The sequence below is a fragment of the Mesocricetus auratus genome, unplaced genomic scaffold (assembly GCF_017639785.1).
Source record: "Mesocricetus auratus isolate SY011 unplaced genomic scaffold, BCM_Maur_2.0 Super-Scaffold_15014, whole genome shotgun sequence".
NCBI lineage: Eukaryota > Metazoa > Chordata > Mammalia > Rodentia > Cricetidae > Mesocricetus > Mesocricetus auratus.
The window spans coordinates 65,376,823-65,402,072 of NW_024429186.1; the positions used below are offsets into that span (position 1 = coordinate 65,376,823).

The window sequence follows — 25,250 nt, forward strand, 5'->3', positions numbered from 1 at the left end:
TTGAGAAACACGGGGCTGATGGTGTAATGAGCTCCAGCAGAGTCTACAAGCCTCTAAGCCCTTTCAAAGCATGTTTAGCTTAATGAGGGTTTTCAAATTTCAAAGCTCACACACCTTCACATAAAAACAGATGATTATGACCAAATTAGGGAATGTTGTTCCAGGAGTGTTTCCCCCAATATGTTCTCCTTTAAGGTGTCGGCATTGTTCTGTCCCGTTCTCCACCTCCCAGACATCATTTTAAAATATGCTTTTTGAAAGTCTTATTGTATATAGACTCTATTCAAGCAGAACATTATGTCACATAAAAGAAAAGCCTTTTATAGTCAAAGGGGATTGTGAGTATTTTTCCTCCTCATAAAACCCAGAAAATTTAAAAAAGTAAATAAACATTCAGATTTGTCAGCTGTCCTGTGAGGCTAGCAGTCCATGTTCAGTGTGGTTCTGCCCTAAGCTCTGTAACCTGTTTTTGTGGGCTGGTAGTGAAAAAAAATATGATGTTGTGATGCAGTAGGGTCAGTGGTGGGAGGGAGCCACCCTTCAGTCCAGCACACATATAACAGATTGCTCTTAGTAAATCATGAATATTCTTGACACTTTTCATCTAAAGTCTTTGTACAATACCTTTCATATTTGTGGCATATTATTACTAGAGTTTTGTATTAAAAAATCTTTAAGTCACCTTAAGAAAGACAATAGCTGGGCCATGAGGCATTGGGGCCCTATGAACCCCTCACATACTACATTGTGCACACAGTTTTACAAAGGGTCACAGCACAGAACGTGGGATTTAAATGTCAGCAGTGCTCCAGAATGAAGAGGGATATGCAACTCTTCTACAGAAGGCATGAAACATGTGGACAAGAATTTGCTGCGCAGAAAGGGTGAGGAGCCCATCTTTGTCTGCTGAGTTCCTTAAACAGCTTTCAACCAAATAAGCACCCCTAAAGAATTAAAGAGTTTATTCAACTTGTACTTCCTAGTGGTCTGTCACCTGGGGCCACAGGCAAGGGGAGGATATCAAGGCTGGAACTTGAAGCAGCTAGCCAACATCCATAGTCAAGAGCAGAGAGAGGGGGAAAAATGCATGCATAGTTACTGTTCTGCCTCAGTTTTTCTAATCTTATACAATTGAGGACCAAATGCTAGGGAATGGTGCTGCCTGCGATAGATGGATCTTCCTTTCTCAAAGTAATCAAGACAACACCCTATAGATATGCCCAAGGTCAATTAGATCTAGACCATCCCTCATCGAGACTCAATTCCCAGGCTATTATAAATTGTTAAATTGACAACTAAAAATAATCATTAAAGCCTTGTACAATTTAATTCACTCAGTTTGTGGTTTTATAACCTCTAACTTTCTAGCATTTTCTTACTGTAGCCCAAGTACTGACTGCTTTGAAGTTTTTTTCTCTACCTTCATGAGTCAAAATTAATCACCTCTGTTTATGAACCATAAAATAACAGAATATGCACAATTAATTAATTGATGACTTGTATTTTATTAAAATTTTAGTGTAAAATTTTATGTGTAATATATATATGCATATATATATATATATATCTGAGTACAAGGGAGAAAAAAAGAATACAGAGAGAATTCTTTCCTGCTGCAGGGAGGGAACAAAGAGAGAAGATGACAGGGTGCCTATAAAACCAAGAGCTCCAGAAATCTACTAAAGGATTGAACATTAGGTCAAAGGGAAATCTGGATGGCTATTTGTTAGGGAATGTAACTAGAACCGAGTCTCTTAGCCATCAAAATGCAGGTCCAGATGTGTCAAATACTAAAATGTAAGGTCCGAATCTATGAAACTATAGAAAGGGAGAAAGGAAACATTTCAGAACAATGGACTAGACAAGACCACTTCCCGATTAGTCCTCAAGGCACAGCAAGCAAAAGGAAATATGAACAGATTGTATCTTCTCAAGTCAAAAGGCACTGTGAAATGAGTGAAATAGTCACTGAGTAAAAAGACATTCTACAGACCTGGGAGATGTCCGCTGAATGTGCAGTTGACAACAGTTGTTATCCAAAATACATAAACAATTCAAGTGATTCAAAAGCAAAAAATAAAAGCCGATAAATATGAACAATAAACATAAATGTTTTTTTCAAAAAGATATGCAAATGTCCAACAGGAATATAAAAAAGCACTCAGCATCTCCAATTATCAATGAAATGGAAATCAGAACACTTTAGAGTAGCCAAGAAGCAGAAACAATGTATATGCCCATCAACTGAGGAATGAATAGGGAGGTAAAAGTGGGTACTTCCAAACTAGAGTGGTAGACAACCATAAAATGGTAAAATCTTGCCCTTTGCAGCAATATTGATGAAACTGGAGATCACTATGTTAGATGAAATAAATCAGACACTTAAAGACTCTACGAGCATATTTGTATATTGAATTTGAAAAGGTTAACCCTGTAGAGACTGGGAGCTTCATGATTGTTAACCAGAGTCTGAGGGAAGTTAAGGAAGATAGAACTGGCCAAGCATTATTTAATGAGTGCTAAAAGAGAAAGCCCACAGTTAATGAACCATACATAGTAAGTTGTGTATTGCAAACAGAAATGATATGTGCTTGAGGAAATAGCTATGTGTGCCCTAGTTTGAATCTTGCGTAAGGCAGTTTGAATGAAATGTCCCTCATTGTCTTGGGTAATTAAATACTTTTTCCCCAGCTGGTACACTGTTGGGTAGTTTAGAAGGTGTGGACTTGTTGGAGAAAGTATGTCACTGGGGTTGAGCTGTGAGGCTTCAAAAACCCCACGTCATTCCAGTTCACTCTCTTTGCTTCTTGTTTGAAGTTGGCGATATGAATTGTCAGGTGTTCCTGTTGCCATGTCTCCCTGCTGCCATGTTTCTCTACTGTAATTATCAAGGACTCCTATTCATTTGGAAGCTTAAGCCCAAATAAACTCTCCCTTCTATAAGTTGCCTTGGTCATGGTGTTTTATCATAGCATTAGAAAATTGACAAATGAAATATTAATGAGTAGCAACCTTATATGATATTCTACAAATGTGCATACTTTTATGTGTCAGTTAAAAAATTCAAGAGACAATGGAACACTTTAAAGTGCTAATAATATTAATACAAGACTCTAAATTAATATCTTTGCAAAATTTATCAGGTTGCAAGAAATGAAATCATGTGAAAATGCCAGTCTTTCATAAAGTCATAAGGATTAATAAACTTTAAAATAATAATCCAACTCAAAGTTATCCTTCATTTTAAAGGCAAATAAGCAAAAAGATTAGAGTTACATATTGGCATTTCTAATATACTTAGTTATCAAAAATGGCAAAATAACATGAAGGAAGAGTGGACATTAAGCCTATAGTGTGTGACCCTTGGGTTGGATATGAAGTACGATCATATAACATATGAAAGTGTGGCTGCCTGGAACATTAGTTGAAAAAAAAGCAACAAAGAGAACATAGGTGGGAAAACAGGGAAACAGTAGTCACCTTAATTATGAATAAATTAATTTAAATGACAACAACCCAATTAAATAGTAGAGATTGCCAGAGTGGTTTTTTTTCCCAACAAGTAAGACTTACATGTATGTCATGTGCAGAACTCAAAATATAAAGGATGAGTGATTTAAAGGATGACAGAAAATGGGAAGTACACATTAATTATAATAAGTATAAATTTATCACTCACACAGGAGACACTTGCAGAGACAGAGAAGCATATTTAAGGTTAAATTCTCCTAAACCAACTAACAGGCTTCCATGTATGATATCTCCCGGCAGTACTTCACAACGTTTGATGAAAAAAACTATAGAATTTAGACAGAATTTAGAAAATAAATGTCAAGTACATAAGATTTCATTCTCCTTTGTAATTAATTTATAGTGGCAATGAAAAATCATGAAGTATATATAGCCAGTTGGCAGGTGAGGGGCTAGTCTATTTGATATTCATTGAACTTTCCATTCAACAAAAGTAGAAAGCCCATGTGGGTTTTCTCTTCATTTTTTAGCAAATAATATTTATAAAGGTCAGTTTTATTCGGGGCTGTGAATCCCCTTAGAAAGTTTTAAAAGTTATCCAACATTGGGTTTGGGCCTAAAGAGAAATAACTAGGAATAAAGAATATGAAGACTTAGGAAATTTCTGAGTATTTAGAAATTGCCCAAGTTTCTTATGAAATACCTTTAAATTGTTGATTAGTTCAAAATATATATTAGATATAAAGTGCATTTTAATGTTTAAATTGGCAAATAAAATTAGTATTCTTATCATGTATGGCATGAATAATTTTAATTATTTAGGAAAATCTGACCTTCATTGTGCATAGTCCAATTGAATGTATTAATAAGCATTTCATTGGGCTTTCAGATAATGGTGGGTAACTAAAAAACTGTGTAAGGTATGTATCTCTGTCTTCATTTTCTACCTGTCTCCTTTGCCTTAAACTGTGGGGCAAACTGCTGTTTCAATCTACATATAGTCAGGTAGTTGTATAAGAAACACTCTCTAAAGTCCTCCCAACTCAGTGGTAACACACTAAGATGGGAGTGACTAATTCATTTCCAACAGATTCTCTACTTCCAGCCTTGACAGGGTTCTGTTTCAGAGTCCTGGAGAGGTTGTGAAAGATTACTAAACACAGTTTAGAAAGGATGGAGGCTTGCTGGCACTTGGCTCTATGTTCAGACTGCCCCCCTAAGGAGAAGCAATCATTTCAAAGAAAACTAGGTTTCCCCATTCCTAGATCACAAGTCTATGAAAGAAACACCCTATGAAGTGAGCTGCACTTGTTCCCTGATTGAGGCCCTGAGCAACAGCAATTTTGTCAGCACCATAGAAGAAGAGCGGCAATTTCCTCAACCAGAACTGATACAGTGACCAGTCAGACCATAGTTTGAGCATCACTGATTCTCAATCCTCTTTCCTCATTCCTCTTGAAGCCTTCGACATAGTGGCCTTACCCCTGAAGACAGAGCTGAGATTTCTCATCTCCTGTTGCTTTCTGGGATTTTCATACTGAATTAAATTCCTATCCTAGTTTTCTTCATTATGTTTTGCATTTGTCCCATGGGACAACTGCCTGCACCCGATTTCTTTGGACAAAAGAGTTAGATATCTCACCTAGGGCTCTGCTAATAGCAACTCTCCTACTTTCCTTTTATTGTATGTGGCCTTATAAATGACATAGTTTCCATAAGGCCAAAGGTTATTATTACCTGTAGTCACGGAATTACACAATACATCTCTTGAACTATTTCACTTGTGTAACTGAAACTGTGTGGTCTTTAGCCAATCTCATTGCAATCCCTGCCTCACCTTCAATCCCCTTGGTAGCCACCATTTCACTCTCTGCTGCCATGAGTTCATTTTCGATGATCTCATGTATCAGTGAGATCCTTTTCTGTCTCTCTCTGTCTGGCTCATTTCGCTGCTCATAATTTCTTCCAGGCTCATGCGTATTATTGTAAGTTACAAGACATCTTTTAAAAGTAATAAGTGTGAATTGTATTCCAATGTGCAGGTTCTGTAGCCGTTTATCTGTTAAAGAACAGTTTTGTTCTTCATCGTGAGTGTTATGAATTATACAAGAATGAAAAAGGAATTGTAAATGTTCCGATAAATTCTCAATCTCATTCCTCTGGATGTGTGGGTTCTCCTTTCTCTGTATTTTACTCACCTCCGTTACCTCTTTTCGGCACTGGCTTATAATCTGGCTGATTGATGACAGCTAACAGAAGATGATGTCTTTAACTATCATTTCTCTGATGATTAGTAATGTTAAGTATTTTACATATATGCCAGTTATCTGCCTATCTTTTCTAGGGTTTCTCTTCAGATCCTTTAGTCGTTTTCTAATTGTAGTGTTTATTTTCCTTACTCGTATTTATTGTATGTCAACATCTTGTGGGATGAATTATCTGCAGATGCTTTCTCTTCTCCCATAGGATGTTTCTCTGCTGTGTCCATTGCCTCCCTTGCTGTGCAGAAGCTTATAGTTTGACACACTCTCATTATTTGTTTTGTTCCTATTTCCTATGCTTTGGGGAACATATTAAAAAGTTATTGCCTAGGCTGATGCTGTAAAGTTTTCCCATTGTGTCTCTCTTTTTTTTTCTAATACTTTTGGAGCTTTGGATCACTAACCCTGTTGAAGTCATATGTTGTTTATGTTATGGTGGATAAAGTATTTTATAGTGAATAAACGTGAAAATGACTTTATAAAAATTTTCAGAATTATCTGCTGTCAAAGAATACTTGGAAACTGATTATATTAAATTCTCCTATTACATAAGAAAACTTACAGGGTTCAAGCCTGTTATACAAGCTTCTATTATAAGAACTTGGGATGGGAAGTACAATCCAAAATCAAGTTAACTAAAGAAAATAGCAAAGACAACAATGAGAATGGGTATGGGAAAATTACAAAGAAATTGCAGGAAAGCTGTAGCTTGTCACTGGGAAAAAATCATCAGGCCCAGGAAGCATAGGGAAATTCTTCTTGTAGTTTAAGGGGCCATAATTAAATATATGAGGCTTGAGAATTTAAAACAGAGAAGAATTTTATCTCGCTCAGTCATGAACCCTTCACTTTATAAATTACACTGGCTCCAACAATCATGTCCCTACTTGACTATGTTACCTTGTGGCAGGTGAGTACGTCAAAGTGAGAGAATACATTCCACAATTGGAAACCAGAGTCTGGCTGATCTTGCCCCTAACTCACTGATGGGATATTACCTTCTGGGGACAACTCTTCCTTAACAGTGTCCGTCTCTTAAATCTCTGTCAACCACCATGGTGAGGACAACATTTTCAGCACACTTATATGAGGACAAAAATCACACACACACACACACACACACACACACACACACACATTTTCACATGTGCTACCATCTCTACACACCACACATGTCAACAGATTAATTCAGAGTCATAAGTATAAACTGAGGGAATAATGTGAACACCTTTATTTCTTGGCTGACAATGTAGAGGAAATGAGTGGTTCCCCTAGAGAGAAGCGAATTTATAGGAGGAAGCAGAATTCCATTAGTGCTGCATCTGTTAAGAATATTGAGTGAAATTTAACACATTTTTAGAGATTGTGAGTCTAGGCCCAGAAAATTTCATTGCAGAATCCTTCCAATCATTTAAACAATAAACAGTGTCAACACCATACAGTTCCCTAGAGAATGCCAAAATTTAAACTTCACTCTGCTCCTGTACTTTTTGCTCTCACTGTAGATGGATGAATGAAGCCCAAAAGACAACATTATGAAGTTTGCAGAATACTGCATAGGTGAAAATGTATGTTTCTTTAGGGTACAGTTACATGAGGGACTTGTAGACACTTAGGAGGGGAATGCTTGCCAGACCAATCTTAACTCAGCAGAGTGTCAGAAAAACATCTCAAGGACATGTAAGATAAATCATGAAGTTTAGGAAAAGTATCTGTGAAACATATAGAATGACAAGTCATATGCAGGAAATACAAAAAAGTATAAAACTGAAAAAAGGATAAATGTGGAGAAGGATGAAGGAATTAGTTCACCTCTCTTCTCTTTTGCTCTCTTCTTCTCTCTGTATGTATGAGATCATGTGTGAACAATAAATACATTAGAAGATCATTATTCATGCAAATTGAAACCAAGACGTGCCAACATAACCTTACCAGAATGTGTACAGTAACAATCTGAGAGATGACTGCATACTTGTTTTTTATTATTTAATTTAGAGACTACATACTTCTTAAGGTTTATAATAGCTGGGATCCTTGTTCATTGATGAGTGATTGCAAAGGGAAGTCACCTTGGACATGCTTAGCAGCTTCTGCTAAATTTGCCCAGACACCCACTGTGCACTTCAGACATAAACATAAATGTGTCTGTTGATGCACAAACTTCTGTGAACATTTATGGTGGCTTTATTTGTAGTCATCAACCAATCAGTCAGTCAACCAACCAACCAACCAAACAAACAAACAAACAAAAAAAAGCAGACTCACCGTAACTAACTTAGATGTTTCTTATCTCTAGCATGGGTGCATGCACAGTCACATATTCAGTACTATGATTGCTTCAGGAATAGACTAGAATAACCTCTCAATAAGTACCCCAGCACCAAGTCTTAAACATTTTTTTCTACATGGAAAAGGCCAGACTCAAGTTTTTTTTCTTCCTTTAAATTTATCTGTTTTGTTAACTAGCTTGTTTTCCTCAACTGAACACACACTAGCGTTACATAAGAAGCAGAACTTCACTTGAGAAACTGCCTTCATCATATTGCCTTTAGGCAGTTCACTCTGGTATTTCCTGGATTAGTGGTAGATGTGGGAGGGTCCAGCTCACTGAGGTTGTTGCCATCCCCAGGGCATATTGGATTGTATTAGCATGCCTTGCAAACCATGGGCAGCTAGCAAGCTAATAAGAGGCATTTCTCCCTAACTTCTGCTTCTGTGCCTGCCTCCAAGTTCCTGCCTTGGTTTCTGCTAATAATGGACTGTAACCTGTCAGCCAAATACACACTTTCCTTCCTAGGTTGCTTTTGGTCATGATGTTTATCACAGAAATAGAAATGTAATTAGGAAAGAAATTGGTACCAGGTTCATGGGATGTTATGACAGCCCTGACTATGTTGTTTTGGAATAGAGAGTGGTGGAATGAGTTTGGAACCTTTAGCTGGAAAATCCATTGAGTGCTCAAGGCTTAATGAGCTGTTGTGAGTGCTTGGAAGAGAGGCCTACTGAGAGAGATGCAGACAGTGGAGGCCCAGCTTCAGATGTTTGGGGAAGCAAAAACAATATCCAGGTTGTTCCGCTGTTCCTGTGATTTTAAGGATCTGCTAGGGCTATAGAGTCAGTTCTGATGAATAAAAAAGCAGTACCGCTGAGGTGAAACCTTTGCTTTAATGGAATGTTTGATATTGGTTAGCTGAGATAGACAAATCAGCTGTGGTTAAGAATAGAAGAGCTGAATGGGACATGAAGAATAACTAGGCTTAGTGCTGTTGGGAAGGTCTGCGCTTCTTGGAAAGCAACTAGAAGAGGCCATTGGTAAAGGTACAGTCTCTGTTGTCTTGGAGATGCCAGCCTATTGGAGATTCTGGGAGACTAGAGCAGCAGCATCTCTTTAGTGGAGCTGGCCTGAGACTGAGACAAACTGTGTGTTCTGTGAATGGCAGGTCTAGAGAAGGGTGACCCAAAAGGTTTTTGGGGTACCAAAGGTTGTGAGTCCCAGATATTGGACACTGAGTTGGATACCGTTAGAATTTTTGGTGTTATTTCGATTTGGTTGTGCCTGTGTCCAGGTTCTTCCATTTCAGAACATAAAATATGCAAATTACTTTGACTTTATAGGAGCACACAATTAAGAAAGTTTGGGTATTTTAAATACACTGAATTGTTAGTTTGAAATTTTAAAGACTGTGACTTTTTTGCAGTTTTTAAATTTATTAATTTATTTTTTGCATTCCAAATCCAGTTCCCCCTCCCTCCTCTGCTCCCCGTACCCCCCCACACACACCTCTCATCTGCTCCTCCCAGAGGGTAAGATCACCTCTAGGAAGTCTATTTTGAAGTTATATTTTTGCATTGTAATCTTTATATTAACATACCATATAAAGGAAAGCTTATAATTGAATAGTGACTGTGTTAATGTGTCAATTTATCAAGGGGTCAATTGTGCTGGCTATTTTTATGTTCAACTTGAAAAGATCTAAAATTATTTGGGAAGAGGTACCTCAATTGAGAAAATTTCTCCAAAAGGTTGCCTGGAGTTGCGTCCAAAGGGTGTTTTCTTGATTAATGATTCATATGCAAGGTCCCAGTTCAATGGGAGGATGGTCTTTGGTTTTATACGTAACCCAGACAAGAAAGCCATGGGCACCAAGTCAGTGAATAACATTCATCCATGACCTCTGCTTCGATTCCTGCCTGAAGCAGTCTGATTATGGATTCTAACATGTAAGCCAAAAAAAAATGAGAGAGAAAAAAGGAGAGAGAGAAAAAAATAGTGATCCCCAAGTTGCTTTTGCTCACCATATTTATCACAGCAATAGAAGCCTAACTAGAACATTCGTCTTACTTTTAGTGTTTAATTTATGTGATTAGCTTTTTGCCCTCATTTTTAAACTTGTTTTTTCTTGTACAGCATAATAATTTTATACATTTCCATAATGCATTCTGATTACTCTCTACCCTTACTCTTGCTTATTTCTGTCTTCTCTTCCCATCCCTTTCCCAGATTCATGACTTGTTTTTTGTATGTGTGTGTGTGCGTGCATGTGCATGTGCATGTGCCTGTCCCTTTTATTAGAATTGAAGATTTGTGTTTCATGTCCCCGGTTACTTTGACTTCCCCAAAAAGGCCACAATAGAGATACAAAAGTTTGTAAGTTTCTAAGAGGGTGAGACTAGGTTGTCAATAAAAAGGTTGATCTCTTTCACTAGGCATGGGGAGGTATTAGAGTGGCCGAGCATTCTAGGTTTTGGCTTCATTTGGGTATTATTTGTCTTCCTTGTTTGTTTCCCACTATATCTATTTATTTATCGGTCTGAATCATTCTATAAGTCTATCTAACTATCATCTATTGATCAAGCATATATCATCTGCTATATCATACATATAGCCTGTGAATATATATATTTTTATATATTACACATGTTACATGTACTTATACTCTAAAAAATTGAATTTTAGTTGCATAAAATATTAAATATGTAGAAATAAACTTATTAAATATGATTAATATATGTATTTAATATATAGACATAGATATAAATACTGAAAACTACAAAATATTGTTCAGATAAATTAAAATGTGCTTAATAAATAGAGTCATATTTTGCTCCTAATAGAAAGGCCCTATATGGAATAATGTATATCTCCCCAAATAAGTCTGTGCAGAATCACTGAAAAACCATAAGACAATTTTTGTGTATGTATAAAAATTGATGAAGTAATATTTAAATTCATGTGTACTGTGAGTAATATTACTTAATATAATATATAATTTCCAAATTACCTTGCAAGGAAAGAACTTGAAGGAGGAGTTATTATTCCTTATTTCTAGGCTTTGCATAGAGCTATGGTAGTTATAAGTAGTGTGACACTGGCATGAAAATGGACATACACACATACATACTCATCATGAGAACCAGCAATACTACTTCTAGGTGTTTACCCACATGAATTGAGAGCATATGTCCACTACAACACTTGAACATAGATGTTTGTAAACTTTTTATTTGTAACAGCCACAAATTAGGAGAAAAAACAGATGTCCCTTTGTGGGTGAATGGACAATTATGCTAGATTCATTTAAGGAAATACAAATAAGCAATATCTATGCAGTGTGTACAAATGAATCCCAGTACCTAGAGAATACTGTGTTGTTTCCTTTATGTGAAATTGTGCCACATGAGCTTGTCTGTGGGTTTAGAGAGGGACTCTGTACCCATGGTTAGATTATATGACAAGTAGATGGCAGAGAAAGGGCTCAGTGACCATGTTTCATGGCTTGATTATGATTTCGTTTGCATTGTTATTGATGTTTGTTAAAACTGTTAGATCTAGGAGGCCTGGGCAACCTATGGGGCCCTGGGCAGTAGATCAGTGTTTATCCCTGGCATACAAACGGACTTTGTGTGTCCATAACACAAAGAGGGATGCTCTCTCAGCCTGGACTCTTAGGCGAGTGCCTGGACCCTGTCCTAAGAGAAATGACTCTGGATATTCCCTATGTGGAAGGAAGTGGGGATAGGGTGGTAGGCCTGGGGTGATGGTGGGGGTGGTACTGGAAGAGGGGAGGGAGAGGGAACTGGGATTGACATGTGAAGCAAGCTATTTAAAATTAAAGTAATAAAAAAGGTTAAAAAACTTATATCTATGTGCTTATGTGCATTTTATGTAGTAGTACATTTTGTTCTTCGAGGAAATGGATATTTTTCTTGAGAAGCATTTTGACTCTTCTATTGTTTTTAAGACTGAGGAAAGTGGTATTTCTGTTTTCTCTTTGTTCTCTAGTGCTATGATGATATTACTGAAGCCATTTTTAAAAAGTGAACCACGTTTTCCCTTTTAATTAGCGCAGTGGAAGTGGTGACATCATTTCAGCTGCTGTGTTTATTTTAGGAAAGTCTAAGAGACATGCAGAAGTAGTTTTAAGCCTTGTCATCAACATAGACTCCGAAAAGCCCAGAATGTTCTGAATATATTTATTTTTAATTTATACAAAAAGACTCACATGAATGAAGCCCCTAATTTTATGAATAAGAAATAGATGGATTCATAATACAGTGTACTTTTCTTCAGAATATTAGATTCTGGACATTTGTTGCGTAGAAGACAGACCACTTTTTAAAACTTTTGAGTTTTGAGGTATGGTCTCCCGATGCAGCCCAGGCCTGTCTGGGACTCAGTATGTGACAGAGGCTAGCTGAGACCCCACAACTTTCCAATTTTCCTTCTTCTGGTTTCTGAGTGATTGGATTTGAGGCACATGCCTCTGCTGTTCTGTCACACACACTGACATGGGTGCGAGATTCATCACCAATTCCAGTATCAGAAATGGAGTCTTCTCCTTTTCTGGCTTGTGACTGTCTCCACCAGATTGTAGTGTTTGACATTCGAAAGATAACACTGATCAGTAATCCCTCCACAAAGCAATGTGTCAACGGAAGTCTTCATATCCCAAAGTTTCACTTGTAGCTCATTTGTTTCAGTGAAAATCTGTCACACTGAGTCAGAAAACCCTTTTTGGATAGCTCTCATATGTCCTTGGATATACAATCCAGGAATGTTGTGAAGAGAGCCAAAGGTGAGGAGTGCTGTCTAGCCTGGTTCTGTCTTGGGTGAGAGGATGTAGATCCCCCTTCAATGCCCATAGCGTGTTTACCTCCTTTGAGTCATGTCTATTCTGGCATATGTCAAAACAGGCTGACTTATTTTAGTATTTTTTTGTTCATTTGTTTGTTTTGTGTTTTGCAATATTGTCAAGTTATATGTAACAGACTTTTAATAACTGCTGATTCCCTGAATCCCAGTTTAGGTGAGAGCATTCATTCTTATCCTCACACCACATTGTATGCCTAGTATGTTTCTTAATCATGTTACTATAGAAACCTGTTTGAATCTTGTTTTCTGTTTGTTTGTTAATTAGAAAACTTCTTGGTCATTCATTACTGGCCTTCTGATACATAGCTTCTCTCCTAGTAAAGGAGTCTTTGAATACCAAGTCTGACATTCATTTTCTTTTAATTGAATGTTCTGGATATGCATACTTTTTCTAATTAGCTTATATTTTTGCCCTGACATTTATTTTATTTTTACACTAAGACAAAATATTTAGGAAGATTTTGACATCTAAACTATTGTGGTATTGCATTTACAGTTCCCTGAATGTGGTTTCTATGGACTATATGATAAGATCCTGCTTTTCCGTCATGATCCTACCTCCGAAAACATCCTTCAGCTGGTGAAAATGGCAAGTGATATCCAAGAAGGAGATCTTATTGAAGTGGTCCTGTCAGGTAGGATCATGTTTTCCATGTCTATAAATTATTTATTTGTTTTTGAGGAATTCTTGGGCATAGGTTATTAAACAACCTAAAACATATACAATGTACTGGTTTCCAACATGAGATATTTTTTAGCTCTGGGTACATGAACTTTTAAACTTATTTTGAAAAATCCTGGCTTGGAGGTATATATCTGTGATACCAGCACTATCAGGCTGAGACAGAGGATCGTGAGTTAAAGGCCAACTTGAGACAGAGTGAGTTCCAAGTCAGATCTGGCTACATAAAAAAGACTTTCAGAAAAGAAAATTGGGAGAGAATTTGCCCTTTTTCACTCCTAGTAAAGACTCTCTTATATAATCCTACTGTGTGGTTTCTCTCAGCCTGTAAGACACATCTATACCCACACCCGACCCATCCCCTCACTAATGATCACACCCGTATTGCTGCATTCTGTTTAGTAACGAGAATGACTTGGACAGCAGCAGAAACAATTATCTCTACAATGGTAGTGAGGTGCCCATAAGCCCACCAAATACCTAGAAGCCAATAAAGAATAGTGGAAAGAATGTTTGGTTTGCTATGGATTGCTAAGGCCAAAAGCCCTGGAGGTAGACGAGGTCTCACCATTTCCAAGATATTAATTAGCTCATTCCCTGAGGATTGCTGTGTTTCTATCTACCATACATTTGATTTGGGTCTTAAAATTCAATTTTTAAAATTTTTGAATTAAAAACTTATTGCCATTAGTACTGTGCCTACCAACAGAGAAAAAAAAAGGTGGGCAAATTTAACCTAAAAAATATAGCATCCTTGAACAGCTGTAGCTGGATTTTTTCTGTTAATTTTTAAAAATGGAGTCACTAGCGAGAAACGGGGATTATATGGCTTCTCTCTGCTCTCTGACTTTCGTTGCCTGCTGTCTCTTTGATTATAGGGAATCCATTAGCGTCCGATTTTCTGGACTCAAGTTCCTGGCGTTCTTCAGCTGATGTGCATTTGTCTGTGGGTGTCCTGAACTCCATGCCCTGTGTCTGTTTACTTAGTTTTATTTGCCTTGTTTGCTTCCACTCACTTTGTTCCTGCAGATCCCCTACGTCATGGTTACGTGACGACCTGCTTGCATAGGACAGCCTTGTTACGACAAAGTAAACTTTTAGTTAACAAAAGAAATCATTTTCTGTTGTTTATGAACCTGGGCCATTGTTAAATAAAAGTAATAAGTCCAGATGCTTGTTGCTTTAATCTGTGAGTTCATATGAGCTTTGCTCAGTCGATTTGGAGGGTCTTTTTCTCTTGGTGTCCTCCATCCCCTCTGGTTCCCACACTCCTTCTGCCTCCTCATCAACAGAGATTCCTAAGCTCTTAGAGGCAGGATTTGATGGAGACATTGTATTTTTGAGCTGTGTGTTTCAAGGTCTCTCTCAGTGTGTAATGTCTGGCTGTGGGTCTCTGTATTTATTCCTTAGAACCATTATCTCCATATTCTAGTGTCTTTGCCATGGGAAGGTTCTCTGTTTGCTACCAAAAGAGAAACATAAACATTAAACCAGTCACAAAACTTGTGGTCTACAATCTGTCCTGCCTACAAAATATGCTAGAGCTTATCTTGGGAATTGCCAACCAATGTCTGATTTGATTTAAGGCCCACTCCCTGAGATAAAACCCATGCCTGACTCTGAGTGAATGACCAAGAACCAGACACTAGATATCCCAGAGACCCTGAGGTAAAACCAAATACTACTGGATTTATAATAAAAGTGACAATAAAATGTCCCCTAATGATTCTCTGCTATAGTCATATATTGGTGCCTAATTTAGACATCATCATAGAGGCTTCCTCCTGCAGTAGGTGTGTGAGGACTTTAAATATTGGGTTTCTAAATTTAACTTCCCTTTGTCTCCATTTCGATTACATACACATACACTCATACATATATAATACATATAATATATATGTGTGTGTATGTATTGTATTCATATATGCATACATGCCATAGATAGGTAAAAGATACATGGATATGTCGATATGATAGATGTAAACATTGAATTTTGTTTAGATACCGTCCACTTACCTGTTAACTTCACAGACAGCATTGTCTTCCTTGCCCTCTAGTGACTAGCTCTCTGAGCAGGATTACATAATTTAAAGAAGAGAAGTGAGATTTCCTAGGGCACTACATGTCATAGGGACAAAGGAGCTTGGCTCACATACTCTGTGTTTGATCCAGGATGGATATAAATGGTATGCCATGCTTCATCTATAATGCATGGCATTTTATGGAGGAATTCTTAAGGTTCACCTTCACCAGCACCCCAGCTGCTTTTTTACTGGTTAGTTGCACAGCATTAATAAAGTATGGGCATTTTCCTTTTGCAGTCTTTAGTTTTAGCATTAAATTTTGTTTACAAAAATTGTCTGCCTTTTTTCTTCCCACAATTAAGTTTCATTTTTCCTTTGGTATGAGCACAATTTTAATTTTTTGTTATATTTAATGTGTCACCATCAGAAATGTTTTCTGAGATTAAAAAGAGCAAAAAAATGAGAGACAATCTGGGGGAAAATGTAATTTTGAGAAAGGTCATTTATTTTTCCCTCTTGTCACCTCAGTGATTTCTCTTTCTTCTGTAATTTCTAAGACCTTTCATCATCTCCAAGCTCCTTCGAGAGTTCATAGTGAACCAGGCTGCCACTGGCTAATTGGTTGGATTTCTCTTCCCTCTTTGTTTGAAACACATGACTTCTACGACTAGCAGATTTTGACCCTGTGGTTAGGAAAATATTGCTCAGAAGTGGATGCATTGGGTAGGAAGAAAAAGATGAGTAGCTGCATCACAGTGCCCTAGAACACACAACCAACTCTGGCAATCGTTCTCTGGAAACACTAAACGTGCACATTTCTCTTGGTAAAGTCAAATTCATGCCCTGGTTCAAGTGTGTGGTATATAATTGTGAAATAATGGCCATGCTCTACAATGCTCTTCATGATGGATGTCTTATGGAAGAATGATTATCTAGCCAGAGCAAAGCAGATGGGGTACAGCACCATATTTCAAATACTCAACTCTGTACGTTTAACTCTTCATATGTAATAATAACACATGTACATGTGTCTGTGTTGTATAGACACCTACATCAAGAATAGCCAAGAACAACATTTCCTTGTACGTTTTATACCTCTGTAATTGATTGTCTTCTATTTTCACTTTTATGGGAAGCTGCTTCCTTCCGTATGTTTTTATTTGTGCTCCATGTTCAAAAACGTCATTAAAAAAGCAATGCTCTACCCAAAGGAAGTTGCTTTCTTTCACTGATACAACATAAATACCTACCTCTAGGGCATGTTGACTCTTGGCCGCTGTCATAATACAGTTCCAAAGAACTTGCCATGTTTCCTTCAACAAGATATCACACAGCGCATTACACTGCTGACACTCAGGTGTTTACCTAAAGATTTAGGAATAGGGCAACACTTAAAAAAATAATGCCCTGTCGTGACAGAAGGTCCTCCGAGGCTTCATCTCAGTCGATGACACAGTAGCCGGGATGGAGGCAGAGAAGAGCTTGTGTTAGGCATAAAATTAAAGTGTTGTGAAAACCACTTGGAAGTCATTGATGTGAGGGACAGAAAAGTGAAGAAGGACTCTCAGGGGAGCTGGAGTCCCCTCAGCGTGTCAACATTCCCTTTCCCATTCCATTTGGTGTCCCTTTGCATTGTTCAGTTTAGTTGCTGAACTACACTGAACAATTTTTTTAAGTTGCTACAAAAATAAAGCAAACATGTAAAACACTCAAGAACATCTGTACTGTAAAAACCACAATAAATGTTAGCTGTAATTTGTTTGCTCTTTGCAGCCTCTAGGCAGACATTCTCAGGAAGCCAAATCTGATAACTCTGAGGAATGGTAGGTGAAGCATGGAAATGGGGGAGCAAAAAGGTTGAGTTGGCAGAAGAATAGAGGAGAGCAGGATGAGGCACACCATAATAGAGGGAGCCATTGCAGGTTTGAGGAAAGAACTGGCACTAGGGAGATTTCCAGAGATCTATCTATAAGGAAAACACCAACTGGCAATCTAAACAACAGTGGAGAGGCTACCTTAAATGCCCTTCCCCTATAATAAAATTGATAACTATTATAAATGCCATCCTAGAGCCTTCATCCAGTGGCTGATGGAAGCGGAGGCCAACACCCACAGCCAAACACTGAACTGAACTCCTGGAACTCAGTTGCAGAGAGGGAGGAGTCATGAGCCAAGGGGTGGGGTCAAGAACGGCTGGTGAAACCCACAGAAACAGCTGACCTGAACAAAGGGGAGCTCATGGACCCCAGACTGATGGCTGGGAGGCCAGCATGATACACATCCAGATCCCCTGAAAATGAATATCAGTGAGGAGGATTTGGCAAACTATGGGGTCTTTGGTAGTAGATAAGTGTTTATCCCTGGCATATGAATGGACTTTGGGAGCCCATTCCATGTGGAGGGATGCTCTTTCAGCCTGGACACATGGGGGAGGGCCGAGGCCCTGCCCGGGATGTTATGACAGACTTTGGGATGCCCCCATGGAGGTTCTTACCCTCCCTGGGGAGCAGAGGGGCCATGGGGTGGGGAGCTCGTGAGGGGTGGGAAAGAAGGGGAGGGAAAAGGAGCTGTGATGGACATTTGAAGAAGGCGTGTATCTAATTTAAATTAAAAAAAGAAAAAGAAAGAAATTAAAACTTCAAAAACGAAACAAAAAAAAGATTCATCAAAACTTTTGTACACATGTGAAGCCATAGTTTCCAAATTCGTATATAAAGCTGAGTTTATCACAGGCTGTTCTTAGCCTTCCTTGAGTACCTACAGATTCTTGCCTCTGCTGTCCTATACTTATCCAGAGCATATCCATGGAATGATTTATTTGAAAATAGGTTTCTAGTCTATGCTGAAGGCATCTTCCTCTCCTTCTATATAGGGCAAGAGTCCTGACATAAAAAATGGAGACTTAAGGAACTGAGGACATGGTTCATTTAATAAAATGGTTGCTGCATAAGCATGAGATCTGAGATCAGATCCCTCAGAACACAAGTGAAAAGCTGGACTTGGCATCATGCTGAAATTCTTGACAACTTGTATGTAAAATTCCTTCTTTAGTTAGATAACAATGATAGTTTGTCAACTACAGAGGACAGCAATGAGATTTCAGGATCCATTCACATTATCTTTGATATAGAACCTCTAGCCTCTTCTCTCAGAAAACAAATTAGTGTTCAGTACAGCTATTCAGACTACAGTCAGATTAAGGCAATGCTGAACGCTCTTCCTTGTACAGATATGTTGCATCATGCAGGTAGCTGAGGCAGGAGGATTGCCACATGTTTCAGACAGCCAGAGTTACATACAGAGTTCTAAAATGATCAGAGAAATATAAAATATTTAATAGGGTAGCATTGTAATTGCTCAGACAGGGTCTCCTCCAAATACACAGCCCAGACTAAAACTAAAATCATGACTTAGTGACCCTATTTTTTCTTAATGGTGCCTAAAACATAATCCCAAGAATCTTACATGGTTACATTGTGGAAATATCCTTATTTCTTTTTAGGAAGTGTAAAAGATTGTTTCCCATGGCATCATGCCATATACATGTTATAGAGTAGCCTATTGCTTAGCATGGCTGAGTCTTTCTCTGAAATATCCATGGCATGAAACAAAGCTCTTGAGAGAGGGATTACAGTTCATATTGTGTGCTATCCAGAGAAAGCTGTGCTTAGTTTTCAGAAGTCCATATCAGTTATGGGTGATATCTTCCCAGTACTAGCACTATGTGAGTAGTTAGAGTTGTAATAGCTCTGGATTTTAGTACTCAGTGTGTATTTCTTTGTAACTGCATCTGACACAGAAGTATCCCAATCTGAATGCTAATTTTTGTCCAATTTCTGTTACAATTATGTGCAAGCATCTACAAATATGGGATTACGTGTTGTATGATTTTAAGGACAAATTTCCTTACCCCCCAGAAGATACCTCAATCCATAGGTAGTAACAACTCCTGTATAAACAATGTTCTTTTCTAATAGTTATATACCTATGACAAAGTCCAATGTATAAATTAGTCACTGTATGACATTAGCAATGATAATTAATAACAACAAATTATTATAGTATCCTGTAATAAATTTACATGAACATGGTGTTGTCATGCAGTGTTTATCTTTCATATCATGTAAGAAGCTGGTACAGTGCCTACATGAAGAAATGGAATGAGGAGAGAACCAGGTGCATTTTAGGCTCCTGGGTAAGAGTGACATGAATATAAGCCCTGAAGAAGCTTAACGATGGATCTGATGCTCAGGACACAGAAGGACAGTTTCTGATTTTATCCCACTAATCAAAGCATGATATACTTTAGTGCATACGAATGGTTCCTCTAAATTATATTTTCAGAGCTTGGTTAAATACTGCCAGGGGAAACCAGAAAAAGCAAACCTGCAGACTGCACTGTCTGTTATCTGTAGTTCTCATAACTATAGATCATCTTGTCTCTTCTCTCTTCTTTATAACAGTATTAGTTTAGTTATCTTTCCATCTTCAAGATTTCAGTACACTGGCTTGCTTTCTTTAGGTATCACCCTAAACCCTTTAATGGCAAATAGACTGGCAAGGGCAATCACTAGGTTGTAATGTTTCCCTTACCCCCAGACTCCTACTTTGCCTCATGTGTGACCTCAGTTTCCACGTGGTGGGTTGATACATCTTTTCCTTATTTTGACAGTCTCCTTGGTTGTAGCCTCATGGAGGGGATTCTCCAAGGCTATTGTGGTACAACAGTACGATGTCTCTATTCTTCTCCTTGAGTTGTTTCAACATCCTGAGGCACAGGGTGCTTTGTTCCAAGACAGATAGGGAAGAGGACAAGCCCCACAGGGAATAGTTCTTTGAAGGCTTTATTTTTTTCTTCATACTTGTTTTATTTAACTTTTTACATATGTCACACTCAGTTCCTCTCCCTCCCCTCCTTCCCCACCCCTGAATCCTCCCAACCCTTCACCTCCACTCCATCCCCCCTCTGCTCTCCAGGGAGGGCAATGGCTTCCATGAGGGATTTTCACAGTCTGTCATATCATCCCCGGAAGGGGCCATGTTCTTCCCCATGTGCCAGGCTGAGAGAGCATCCTTCCATGTGGAATGGGTTCCCAGAGTCCCTCTGTATGCCAAGAATAAATACTGCTTCACTCTCTCAGGTCCCACAGATTTCCAAGGCCTCTTCTCTGGTACCCAGGTTCGGTGAGGGGGATGGCTGGATCAGTCCCATGCTGGCCCCTCAGTCATCAGTCTGGGGTCCATGTGTTCGCCCTTGTTTAGGTCAGCTGCCTCTGTGGGTTTTGCCAGCCTGATCTTGATTCCTTTGGTCATCACTCTTCTTTGCAACTGGGTTCCAGGAGTTCAATTCGGTTCACAGCTGTGGGTGTCTGCTTCTGCCTCCATCAGCCACTGGATGAGAGTTCTAGGATGGCATATAAGGTAGTCATCTTTCTCATTATCATGGGAGGGCATTTAAGGTAGCCTTAATGCCAGTTGGTGTCATTCTTGTAGATCTGTGAAGATCTCCCTAGTGCCAGATCTCTCCTCCAACTTTTACTGGCTCCCTCTTTTGTGGTATCTCCCATCCTTTTCTCCTCTATTCTTACCCTGGTTCAACCTTCCTGCTCGCCCATGTCCTCCTCTCCCCTCCTCTTTTCTCCCTCTCTTTCTCCCATCTCTTTCTACCCTTTCCTTCTTCCCTCCCAATCCAATTATGAGATCTCATCCCATAACCCTTCTCTGGGTTACCATGCATATGTCTCTTAGGGTCCTCCCTGCACGCCAGACTCTCTAGCGATGGGATTATGGGCTGGCAATGCCCTGCTCTGTCTAAAATCCATATATGAGTGAGTACATACCATGCTTGTATTTTTGTGACTGGGTTACCTCACTCAGGATGGTTTCTTACAGTGCCATCCATTTGCCTGTAAATTTCAAGATTCTATTTTTTTCTGCTGAGTAGTACTCCATTATGTAAATGTACCACATTTTCTCTATCTACTCTTCAGTTGAGGGGCATCTGGTTCTTTCCAGGTTCCGGCTATTACAAATAATGCTGCTATGAACATAGTTGAGCAGATATCCTTATTGTATGAAGGTACATGTTTTGGATATATGCCTAAGAATGGAATTGCTGGATCTTGTGGTAGACTGATTTTCATTTTCCTGAGGAATCTCCATACCGATCTCCAAACTGGCTGCACAAGTTGGCAGTCCCACCAGCAGTGGAGGAGTGTACCCCTTTCTCCACATCCTCTCCAGCATAAATTGTCATTAGCGTTTTTGATTTTAGCCATTCTGATGAGAGTGAGATGGTATCTCAGAGTTGTTTTGATTTGCATTTCCCTAATGGCTAAGGATGTTGAGCACTTTCTCAAGTGTCTCTTGGCCATTTTGGACCCCTCTATTGAAAATTCTCTATTTAGTTCTGTATCCCATTTTTAAACTGGATCCTTTCGTGTTCTGGAGACTTGTTTCTTGAGTTCTTTGTAAATTTTGGATATCAGCCCTAAGGCTTTATTTTATAGGAAAATTTTAATACATGTTTGCATTGTGATAGTGATGATTGCAATGATGGTATAAAGACAGCATTTGATATGTAGACATCATACTTATGTTATAGCATACTGTATATAGCTTGAATGCCATGTCATTGGTATCATCCCAAAGCTTTAATTTTAGTCCCAACTCACACAAACACACACACACACACACACACACACAGCTACAAGTTATTTCATTTCTCTAAGACTTTATCCATCATCTATAACACACTACCAACAGTATCTCCAGTGTGACTGAGATTGAGACTAATATAAATATCCAATATGTGTTTGTGGAGTAAATGCTTAAATTAATAAGATGAACAAATCAATAAATGAATGATTGAATTAGTATTCTAAATATTACATTCAAAAATTACAGCCTGTCAGAATTGCATCTCTGTGTCTGATATCAGATCCCCTTAGCATAATCTACTAGTAATATTATTACTATTACTGCCATCAAACTAGCCTTTTCCTCTGGACTTTGATGCCTTCTTTTAAGAAATTGCATTCATAGATTCATTTAAGGGGACATATGGTGTGCCAGGGCATTTGTATGGAGGTCAAGGAACAACTTGCAGGAGTTGATTTCCTCTTTGACGATGTCAGTTTCAGGAGTCATACCTGCTGTGTCAGCTCACTGGCCCTGTGCCTTTTCCATGTTGCTGAGTTGATTATATTTTAGAAACTGTTTATTCAGAGAAAGGCAGCTCTAATTTCAAACTATTGCAGTTCATTTCACTCTATCTCACACGTCAAAATGTGGCCTCGTTTTCAGTCTGATTCTTGTAACTTGTGGATATGACCAGCGCCACCAAGTAACGAGGTGGCCTGATTTGCTTTAGTCATCATTTTTGGTCCCCCCCCCCCAGTGCTGTATTTACCAAGCTTCATTTGCTTGTTAACTCTTGCTCATGGGTTCCTGTGTCCATGTTGAGCTATTCAGGGTGGCCCCGGAGCTGGCCTCAGATGCCTGTTTCAAGTCAAGAAGGAATGAGGCACGATGCCCTGAAGTTCTGGCTCACCTTCCATGCTGCTCTCAATACCCCCATGCTCTGCACACTCTGTGTCTTCATCTAACAGGGCAGTCTCTCTGCCTGAGGGTCAGCTGGCAAGACCTACAGGAAAAGTTGAGTCATATGCACCATCACTGGAGTCCAGATCTCCATAGATCTCTGTCAGTGTACATGCCATGGTTTTCAGAGAACACGTCAAGCTCCCCTGTTGCAAAGAATTTGCCTCAGGCCTGTGTCTTCACCATCTGGCAAGAGATATAAGCCAGGGATCATGGTGGCTTCCCTTTCCTTTTCATCCACTAATTGCGGACAGTATTTCCACTGCCATACAGCTAAACAGGAAGCGCACAAGGGCCATGAGAACCACACACAATGGACTTTTTCTTGTGTTCTAGTAGCCAGAAATTCTTAGGATTTACTTCTCACACTGACAATTCCTATGTTGTTAGTCGTGTGTATTTAAATTAACCATGTTAGGTCCTTGGTAAACAACAGGAACTAAGAGAACTTTACATCCATACAATATTTCTAGAACATATAGCAGCTGTTCTTTTTGCTTTTTTATGAGTTATTTTTTAAACTGCAGGCAAAAAGCCTTCTGTATGTTTAACATGCTATGCCATTGAGCTATGTCCATCATCCACCAAGAGTCTTATTAGTTTATCTAATTGAGCACTTTCAAGTGGATTTTGGGGACTTTCTGTTTAAAATAAAATCCATATTTCATGTTAAAAATGAAATCTTTACATGTGAAGGATACACAAAATTTGCTGATGGCATTAAAACTGTTTTTTACAACTATGTATTTCTCTAAATAGATATCCCCTGGCTTACCTTGGTAAAAGACAATAAATATCTTTTATATTCCAAGTTAAAGCATAGTAAAAGATTACTTTTATATTGTGTTTAGTTTAAACTAGAGGATGAAAATATTTTTGGATTCTCTTTTAGAAAAAAAATATGACATTCTGATGTGACAATTGATTGAGAGACATGATCACCCCTCTCATAGGCAGTTAATTTTGGCAACTACTAATTGTATCTAGCTATGTGTATTTAATTAAAATGAAATGAAACAGAAACTAAATTTCTATGTTATACTAGGTACTCATTAATGTTTCCGAAAACACATAACTAAGAGCTGCCATTTTCACCAACAGAGTAGCTGAAGGAATACAACTTAACCCCCAAATCACAGCCTAATCATACCCCCAGACACACACACCTTACTGTGCCTGCAATATCCTTGATATGACATACTGAAGAGTGAGACAGATAACAGTACAGCATTGCACAGTTATTTCCAAAGTCTCTTGAAGGAAATTCGGCTGCTAAATTACCCTCTAATTTCCTTATAATATGACATGTTTAGGCCTAATGGCCCACAGGACTTTGTTAAAAGAAAATGAGAAATGGTATCTTAAGAGTTCTCAATTTTGACTTTGTAGAAGACTTTTATAGTTACAAGTCACCACAGTAGACTAATTCTGTGAATTTGATACAATATTAAATTTTTCCAAATTTCCTTAATTTCTTTTTATTTCATTGTGGTGCACAGAGAATATATTATGCCCAAAAGTGTAATTTTTAAGTGCCTTATTATTTAAGTGTCAATATCGCATATTAGAAAATATAAATTTTAATTAAATCTGTATATCCTAGAATTTTCATAAATATGATTTTGAAGAATCTTTTTTTAAAATCACAAATGCTTATTTCAGGAAACAAACCTCAACAGACATGAAAATAAATGTGAATTGGGGAAATTTATATACTAGAATTCTGAGTGCAATTTTTGAAAAGTATAGATGGACATTGATTTTTATTGTTTGTCTTGATTAGCATTAATCAATATTGTTTCATGGTGTTATCTAGATGGATTGTTTCTAATACTGTGAAGACATATTGGAGTGCTCTTTGAATTCTTTCAGTGTAGTGATAATTCCTTTATATAGGAAAGATTATAGCATATACTTTATTTCCATATTCATTTCTCTGTTTGTCTCAATGTCTCTTTCTATGCCAGGCCCATGGACATACATTAGAAAGACAGACATCCAGACAGACCACACACACACACACACACACACACACACACACACACACACACACACAC

At 38.3% G+C, this 25,250-nt stretch overlaps 1 protein-coding gene across 1 annotated transcript in view; it reads left to right on the forward strand.

Moving 5' to 3' along the window:
- Positions 1 to 25,250, forward strand: part of Prkd1 (protein kinase D1) — a 303,252-nt gene that overhangs the window by 149,021 nt on the left and 128,981 nt on the right. The window contains 1 exon segment of the mRNA XM_005076271.4: positions 13,382 to 13,520. Coding sequence (XP_005076328.1) covers positions 13,382 to 13,520 — 139 coding nt within the window.